The 9,840-nt window shown below is 40.1% G+C and overlaps 1 protein-coding gene across 2 annotated transcripts in view; it reads left to right on the top strand.

Annotated features, from left to right (window-relative positions):
* EDEM3 (ER degradation enhancing alpha-mannosidase like protein 3) overlaps positions 1-6,341 on the top strand; it is a 104,630-nt gene extending 98,289 nt beyond the window's left edge. For both annotated transcript variants that reach the window (XM_068240121.1, XM_068240122.1), the window contains one exon: positions 4,387-6,341. In XM_068240121.1, coding sequence (XP_068096222.1) covers positions 4,387-4,766 — 380 coding nt within the window. In that variant the 3' untranslated portion in view covers positions 4,767-6,341. The remainder of the gene's footprint in view (positions 1-4,386) is intronic.
* The last annotated feature ends 3,499 nt before the right edge of the window (positions 6,342-9,840 follow it).

The following is a 9,840-nucleotide window of genomic DNA, read 5'->3' on the forward strand; positions in this document are numbered from 1 at the left end:
CTGTATTCACTATAAAATGTCTTATTCATGGTTTCAAAAATGTATTCAAAAATCCATAAAAAAAGATCTTCATTAGGCAGTCATAATGAAGTCATACAGCTGGACTGTCAGTTATGGGATTCCTTTATCATTGGGGGACATGAGATTCAGACTAAACACCATTCATCAAACTCAAAGATTCATTGGCTAAAATCAATGTTTTGACAAGGTACAAGAAAAGATCTTTCTCCAGTCAGCAAAATCCAGCATCTGCACTACATGGAGTATCAATAGAACATGCTCTAGATGTCCTTATATTCGTTTCAGCAAGGCCCAGATAAATGTACATGAGTGCCTATGTAACTTCTGAAAAGGATTAAAGGACAACTGAAATGAGAAGAATATGGAGGCTGCCGTATTTATTTCCTTTTAAACCATACCAGTTGCCTGGCAGCCCTGTTGATCAATTTGGCTGCAGTGGTGTCTGAATGACACCAGAAACAAATATGCAGTTAATCTTGTCAGATCTGACCATAATGTCAGAGACACCTGATCTGCATATAATTGTTCATGGTCTATGGCTAAAAGTATTCGAGGCAGAGGATCAGCAGGTTAGCCAGGCAACTGGTATTGCAGAAAGAAACACACCTAGAGCCCAATAAAGTGTAGTATGTACTGGTAATATGGGTGTGACAAGTAAGTATATAATATTAATACTCACAAACCAGGGTTACCTTCCAGGCAACCACTGTAAAGGCAAGTGGGGAGATTAGATCTGTCCCCACTCGGGATTAAAAAGTCACTCTCTATAGATCGGAAAAAAGGGGGCAACTCTCGTCTACCAAGGGTGGACTTAGACCATGTACAGGCAAACAGAGGCGCCAAAAGGATAAGTCATTAAAAAGTTCAAAAATCCGGGGAGACTGAGGTTGATTTCCCTCCTCCGGATAGACACAACCAACTGTTGATCAAGTTCAACCAAATATTTATTTACATACTCTAAAAAGTGCGACGGGTTTTGTAGGCAAATCCCGCGTCCTGAGACTATGAACGGAGCATAAAACTCATGCAGGTCTAGTACAAAGTAAAGCGCCTCTGTGTTAGTGCATTTGGTGGGGTGGCATTGTAAATTAAGCCTATTTAACAGTATTTATAGCTCTTTATATACAATACCAAGTGTCCAAATGAAAACCCATCATTTTTCATCAGAGAAATCAAGATGAACATGTTTAAAACTTTTAACTCCTCAAATAAGATCCTGTTGATAAAATATTTTGGGGAAAATAAAAAATTTTATTTTTCTCTATCTTCAGCCAGTGTTTCACTGAATTGTAAACACAATTCATTTTAAACAAACAACAACAAAAAAGCCTTCCTTTTTTGTGACCACCCATATCTGTCTTTTTAAAAGCAGTGCAAGTGTTGCATGTACTGTATTGTCAGAGAAGTTAGTTCTTAAAGGACTTACGAGGCCAAATTCGTTAAAAAAGTGAAGTACCTGCAAGATGTTTAAATGCACGGAGGACGCCGTCCGCACCCTCCGTGCAGTTCCGCTGGGTCCCGGGTCGGCCGGGTCGGGCTTTCATGCCGCTCCGGAGCTGGCCGCGGCTGCGCAGTCCGCATTGCCGCGAGTGCGGCTGCGCAGCTCTAGGGCCAACCCCTCCGATCCACGCTACAGTGCGTGGTTCGGAGGGTTGGCCCTAGAGCTGCGCAGCCGCACTCGCGGCAATGCGGACTGCGCAGCCGCGGCCAGCTCCGACGGCCATCTTAGGAGCTGCATGAAAGCCTGACCCGGCCTGTGGGGTCGCCAGCGGCACGGGGGGGTGCTTTCAGGAAGGGGACCCGGCGGAACTGCACGGAGGGCGCGGACGGCGTCCTCCGTGCATTTAAATATCTTGCAGGTACTTCACCTTTTTAACGAATTTGGCCTCATAAGTCCTTTAACAGTTGGATCAAAAACTTAAAAAAAAAAAGAGTTAACTCGTTTGAGATATGTGCACTACTTTTGACCTCAGTTGCCAGAACTCATGTGCTGTGAATGCTTAGAATGCTTTGATGTCACTGCCCCAAGTGACAAGTGGCCATAAATACACATTACAGCAGTATTAATTAGAAGTAAGGAAATGTAACAAATAAGAAATAAAGTGCTAAAATAATTTGGCCTGAAGCACTTGCAAGCCTCTAAATAAATTGGCTGCTGAAGGGTTAAACATCATTTTCTAAGCCTATACTACAAACATTGTGTGCAGTTCATTTTCCTGCATTCGAGAAAAATATTGCCAAAAACTAACCTAGTGAACGGATTCAGATATTATTATAGATTCTTGTTGACGTTTTTTAGATGATTAAATTATGTCCTTATGAGGAAGAGTCCTTAGCCATGTAGAGGCACAATCTATAGTTTGCACAGACTTAAAGTAACCTGAAGCTAAAAAAAATACATTTACTCCAGAAATTTTTCATGCTGCCTATTGTTCCCTGTACCTCTTTAATGTTTGTACCTCCTAACCTCTTTAATATTTGTCTTGCCTGTCAGTTGAGTATTCTCCAGAAAGTGGCTGTGCACGAGCATTTGCACTTGGGCTTGCACGCTTCCAAACCACCCAATTCAGAACCATTTATTCACTACCCAAGAGGCAGTGGGGGAAAACAACTTCTAGGAAGAGGACTGCCAGATAATTTGTATTGTTTAAAAATAAGTATCACCCTCTATATTCCTCTCACTTCAGGCATGCATGGCATGTTTAGAAATCATTTTCTAAACTGACATTATTGGTGTCCGTTTTGAAGCATTTGCTGTACAGACCTGCTTTTTGACTTCCGGCTAAGCAATGTGCTCTGTTTTATGAAGAAGGATGAAGGAGATGAGCAAGGGCATGGATCACTGCTAGGAAGGCCAGCTTTGTCAGGGGACACCTGTATACACTTTAGCTTATCAAACAAAATGATCACAAACAATTGTTTTGGGTGTGGAATATCTAAAGTGTGAACACTATTTAGTTTTGGCTTTGCTGTGTGGCTAGTTCTGTATAGGGGAAAGGGGGGGGGGGGGGTGACTGGGGGCCTGTGATGTACTGCAAAAGGCATTGGCCCAAACACAAAAAAAATTACAGTACAGCTTATGTCAATGCCTCTGTTTAAGATATAATCAGGATATCAATTTGTATGTTAACTTTTCTGGTTTCAGCTTCAAAAATTATATATATATATATATATATATATATATATATATATATATATATATATATATATATATATATATATATATATCTATATCTATATCCCCACCCTTTCAGTGATGATTAACTTAGGCTATGTTATCATGCTCATGCAGTCTTCTGCCCCAGAGCACTCAGTGCAGTGAGCAAGGTTTGTTAGCTGATCGCCCAAAGGGAAAATAAGGAAGTTTTGAATCAGGATGATACCAACTTACAGATAAATAAGAGTATGCTTTTGGCTTTTAAGCCTTCGTCCAAACTGAGGGAAAATAAATCATCCCACAGTGGTTCATCTTGCCAACTGTAAAGATGCCAGCTTTACTGATACATTTAAGAATGTTAAGCAGGGTGAGGTAAGATTTTACAATGGTTTAACAATGATGAATTCATTTAAACATAAATATTGTAAAAAAAAAAATTATTTATGAAGTTATTTTCCGTTACGTTCTTCTTTTGCTGTGGAATAAATTCAGAGCACTTGCAGCACATTGAGTAGCAGTGTAACCCATGAGGCTAGGGGACATCTGCTTGGGTCATGCCATTCCTCACTCTCCCTTTACCTTCAGGAAGATACTACACGCTGCTGCTAGGTGCTGCTATTCACCACAAACAGCTGCTCATACCAGTATGGGTTGTGGCTGAGGATGGGGAAATGATGTGTCAATCAAGCTGTTAGAGAGCAGTAGAGCAGTATGCTCTGCTTAGCTTATTGAAGAAACGATGGCACTGTATTCAGCTACTTCCACTACATTCCTGGTTTTTATTTATGAAAAAAAGTTTTCTTCTTAGTTGCTGATTAATAGAAATTAAACAGAAGTAAATTCCATAAATAGATTAGAAGCAGCACACTTCACTCCTGTTTTCCAGCCATCTGCCTCAGTGTATCTGAGTCTGACCACTCAGCAGATTATCTCCCCTTCAGGTTCAGTCCCAAAAGGTTCAATGCAGCAAGAGAGACAAAACTTAGGTCTATGAATAACACTTGTTTTGGATGTGTCATGGTACACCCATATCGTCTTGTCTAATAATGGATGAAGGGAAAAAAGTCACTTGGGAAGCCAGTTAGCAGCAAGCTGCGCATCAGCAGGGTTCTTGTAAGCTTTCTTATGGATTTTAATATTTGTCTTAGTGGTTACTGAGAGGAAGTGATTTGCATTAAACAAGATTTTTTTTTGTTTGTTTCATTCAGGTTTGGATGGAGAAAGTGCAGAGCAGAAATCTGCAGAAAATTATTCACAAAAAGAAATTCTATCAGAAACTCTCTTGACTCAACAGAATATACTAAATACTCAGAACTCTGAGGAGGAAACTAAATTGTCAGTCCCCCAGTCTGACGATCCCCAGCCCCCTAACAGTGACAATTCTGTTCATCTTAAAGATGAAGTTGACGCTGAAGAAAAAGAACCCCCCCTCCATGAAGACACACAGAGCTCTGGAGATAAGACCCAGCCTCCAGAAGAATCTAGTAATGAGCAGTGGGACAATAAAGTTCATCCTATTGAGTCTATACTGGCGGATTGGAAAGAAGACATTGAAGCATTTGAACTGATGGAGAAAGATGAGTTGTGACCAAAAATTTGTTTATTCAGAGCTCCTGCGATGGAAACTTATTGCAAGCCTTCCCTAAGGGAAAACCTTAATTGTGAACAATATACATGAAGGATCATACTTGACATTGTCTTCTGTAGGATAATACTGCGCGTGGGATCACCAGGGCACGACCGTTCACATATTGATGGATCCATTGACTTTTATCAGTTAACAGACAGTGTAAAAAATATCAAAGTTATATTTTTCTGATCTGCCAAGGACTTTGCTAAAGAAAGTGAATACTTGTAACACCTTCAGAAGGTGCTTACAGTCGTTTCACTTAAACTGAGAATCTGGGTTTGGTATGTTAGGTTTATTTATTAAATTTTCACATTTGTGCAAAGATGTCATCACAGCAGCTGTTTAAATCCTGATTCCAGGATGCTTAGATACGGACCTAAATATGACTTGATTATTGATTGCTAACTGTGATCTGACAACATTTACAGAGTATTTTTTTTCTTTCTGGTCTTTTTTTTTTCTCCTCCCCTCTTCCCCACCACCCTCAACAACCATTAGCAAGGGTAACATTACCGGACAAGGGCACAGGGACCATAATACATTGTTTCTGTCTTATGCTTGTTTATTTTAATAGTCAATTTATTTTAAGCCATATTTTTACAATGCAGAATACCATGACACACGCTGCGGAAAATGTTCTTGTTTTAATTTCCCATCTCATTGAAGAGGCTTTCTTATTTATGACCTGAATGAGAGAGTATTTTGTACTGGTACTTTTGTATGCCCAATGTATACATCCTCATACAACTGTACAAAGGTAAACCTGCATTCATGGAATCATTTTTTTATTTTTTTATTTTTCCTTCATTAAAAGCTGCTGAATTGGCAATGTTAAGAACTACAATTCCCAGTGAACAAATACAAGGGTTACTTTGTATCTACAATACGTAGGTTTATGCTGTCCGTAGCCAGTTTCTTGTTAAAAACTCCAACCTTGTACAGCAAAAGTTTCTCTTCCATACAAGAACCCCAGTAGTAGATACAAGTGCAACACCTGGCTGTTAGTGCAGCTTAATTTATTGCTGAAATTTATTTGCCTGGAAGTACTCTTGCGTGTCAATGTGCAATATTTTGCTATTCAACACTGATCACATTCATTCAGCATCTGAAAATTGAAATTTAACTTAAAATGACTTTTGCGGAAATGGTATAAACTTTGAGAAGTATGTTCATAGGGAAAGTGATAAAGGAAAAAGTATCAGAGTATTAACTCCAATGTGGGAGGAAATGTGTGCCTTCCAATATGTTTTCTCACTGCCAGTAAACATCTAGATTGCTATGAAACGTTTGTTACTTAAAATTAGAGTGCACAATTAATCCTGCTGCCATTTGCTATAAATCAAAGTTCTTCTTTATAGAAATAATCCTGGTTTATTCTTAAATTCTTGGTTTTTGAAAAGGGTTTATTTCCAAAAATCAACAAATTGCACCAGAAGAGCAACTGGTTACGTTTGTAAGCTAAATCTCAAAAGTATTTGATGATTGGCTTTTTTAAATAAATTCAGACTGGAAAACTACACTTGATGAGTGGTACTTTATAATGTGTTAATGTTTATTGCTATTAGCCAAGTTATAGAGAGATGCATGTTTTTGTTCCTACACTGTAGCAGCACAAAGAATAAGAGCTGGTTGCATTTTAATTGAAACCGTTCTGTATAATTTTTATTACTTGTGAAATCTTGATCATTAGCCTCAGGCCCCTTTCACACTGGCACGGTGCGATAAATTGTCGCACTGCTACCGCAGCCTAATGAAAGTCTCTATGGGGAAGTTCATATATCCCCCGTTACAATATGCTGCACCGGAAGTGCCAAAATTAACGCTAGAGCAGAACTACGTTACCATGCGGGATCCGTGGTGATCTGCGTCGGCCCAGAAGTCATGTTACTCTATGGCGACGCAGGGTTTTTTATAAAAAGTTGGTGTTGCGGGGCACATGCGCAGAAGCGTATTTTTACAATCTGCTTCTACATACCCGAAGCAGCAAGTGACTGCAAGCGCACGTAACTTCCTGCTTGGCTGGTGGCCAGACAAGGAACACCGTGTACTAACGTAGCATTCCCTGAAGGCCTGTTTTTGGTAGTGCAGCGGGCCGCCAGTTACCTCCAGTTTGCAGTGTGAAACCAGCCTCAAGGTTACCTAAAGTGACAGTGAGATGAACATTTGGCTCCTAGTCCTTCTTTGAAGTAAATGTACAGAATTAAAAGGAATCTGAAGTAAAAATAAACTTATGATAGTATGTGTAGTACAGCTAAGAAACAGAACATTAGTAGCAAAGATATGAGTTTCGGTTACCTTCACACAGCAGTGTTGATCAAGCATTTCAGGGGGGGGGGGAGGGGGGCGATTGCGCAGTGATTCTCGTTCTATTGAAAGGGAATCCCAGATCGCACTGAATCGTGAGAATTTGCCCGCAAATCGTGATTATGGAGCCAAACGTGATCGCGAGCAAAGCGCCGAGCGTGAGCCAGCCCTCACTTCTCACACAGTGATAAAATCCAGGTCTTTGTCATTTTATTATTGCTTGAGGACTTTTTTTTTTTTTTTTTCTATGAAATTCTACGATTATAAGGATATTTAGGAAATACATTTTGAGCTGAAATGGAAAATTAATTTGCAGTCATTTTCAATGATTTGTGTATCGATGCATGTCTTTATTTTTAACAAAAGTTTGGATTCTCTGAAACATATTGGTGCAGTCCTCATAAATTTAGAAATTTACTGAATAGGTATGCTAATAGTTGTATACCATATGATTGTATTATGCAATATTTTAAGCCACCCACAATGAATAGAAATATGCAGTATTTTTAGTTATTATTATTATTTATTATATTTATGAAGCGCCAACATATTATGCAGCGCTGGACATTAATTTAGGTTACAGACAATATTTAGGGGTCACATACAGCAATATGACAATACAGGAATACAAGAAAACCAGATCACACAGCACAGTATGAGTATAAGGTAATGCTTAGTCAGTTTTTGGATGGGAGCATGGAGATTAGGCAAGTTAGTTCTATAGGTTCAGCAGTAATGCCAATGCGACACGTCATGTAATATAATCCATATGAAATCCATCACCGACGCAAATAAAATGGCCAGTGTACCATTTAGTGTTGGAGCAAAATTGTCATGTAGATGCCTTTGCGCTGTTTCTTCATAGCGACTACAGCACTACCAAAGAATTTCCCCATGTGCTATAAGCCTAAAAATAAAGAACACATCTCTCCGGAACACTGTATACTTTTAATCATTTTTTACAAATGTCTCTTGTTGCATCACTCTCAGTTCAGTAACACAAGTGTGACAGGAACTTGGTTCTAAGCAGAGATGGTACCTTGGTATGTCTGGACTGCTTACATCTAAAAGAAATTCCAAACTTCTGTTCACAACTTTTGACTGTGTGCATGCAGATTAAATGAAACCTAGGGATTTCTGCAGTAAGCTTTTTCTTCCGACAATAAGGGTATAAGAGGCGCCCTGGTGTAATAAAAGCATCTAAAAACAGTTTAAAAACGGGAAATAAATTTGAGGTAGCTTACATCAGTGACGAAAAAAATCTTTGTATTTTACAAAGGTTTTTATTAGTAGCACAGGCAACGCGTTTCGCGGGTCAGAGCCCGCTTCCTCAGGCCAATAACAGTGCCTACATCAGTAAAAGTAGGCACTGTTATTGGCCTGAGGAAGCGGGCTCTGACCCGCGAAACGCGTTGCCTGTGCTACTAATAAAAACCTTTGTAAAATACAAAGATTTTTTCGTCACTGAGGTAAGCTACCTCAAATTTATTTCCCGTTTTTAAACTGTTTTTAGATGCTTTTATTACACCAGGGCGCCTCTTATACCCTTATTGTGCAATCATACCCCCTTACCTCACCCGTCTGAGGGGTGGGTACAGACCACACGTGGCTTCGACCACGGCGGATATCTGTCCCCTTTCTTTTACCAAGGAGAGCGACCGCATCCAGGTCCCTAGGGACCACCCCGAGTGGAGTCGGGTTTGTTGTCTCCACCTGCTTCCTGTGGTCGGTTGCCCCTCTGCAACCCACCTTTGTGAGTAGTGTCTTACTTTTATTACGTTCAATTGTTTTTGACATACTACACTATTGGGCTCCCACTTTTGTCTCCGGTATCTTTTCACTAGAGGGTGTTTTTGACACCCACATCCCACTACTTTTTCTTCCGAGTTCCTGAAACAACTGCACAAGGAGAAAACTGAGGTAGGTATGTTCCATCCACCACATTGGAAGTAATGAAGCATAGTCTGAATCATGTAGTATTAAACACAGCTGGTTGCATATTTAGGCCTGGTTCACGTTAGCGCTAAAAATGGTCCGTTCCCAGACCTTAAGGGGACGGATCGGAACGGATGCAAATGGATCTAATGTTAACCTATGGATCCGTTCACATCCGTCAGTTCGAACAGATCCGTTCCACACAATCCTCTCAACGGACCACAAGTTTCCTTCTGCAGCAATTTTTCTGGATCGCTGAGCCCAGCGAAATGGAAACGGAACATGGAAAACTGAACGTTTCAGCAGACCTTTCTAGACAGCAAAATCCACTTGGGTGTGGGGGGCTAGGGAGGATGTGGGGATATGGAACGGAAGATCCGTTTGCCACTTAATTGCAAGTGTAAACCGGGCCTAAAACGGGCTTTTTTTTTTTTCATAAATTGCTACCTGGATTCTGCATCAATTCATGCGTTTTTATCAGGGCTGTGGAGTTGGTCCAAAAATCCACCGACTCCGACTCCTCAGTTTAGGATTCCTCCGACTCCTCGACTCAGACTCCTCTAATTTGCATATTACAATTTTGTTGATTAAAAGTATGTAACATGAAATTCGTCTCTTAACTGCCAACGCTTAGGAATTTTACAAGACAACTGAAGTGAGAAGGATATGTAGACTACTATATTTATTCCCTTTAGACTAAAACTAGTCCTTGGTAAGAGTACTTGTAAAAGGTACAAACCGGAACAAAGAACATCTATCAGGCCCTAGGCAATGTAAGTGTGGGTACATGGAA

The sequence above is a fragment of the Hyperolius riggenbachi genome, chromosome 6 (genome assembly GCF_040937935.1).
Source record: "Hyperolius riggenbachi isolate aHypRig1 chromosome 6, aHypRig1.pri, whole genome shotgun sequence".
Taxonomy (NCBI): Eukaryota; Metazoa; Chordata; class Amphibia; order Anura; family Hyperoliidae; genus Hyperolius; species Hyperolius riggenbachi.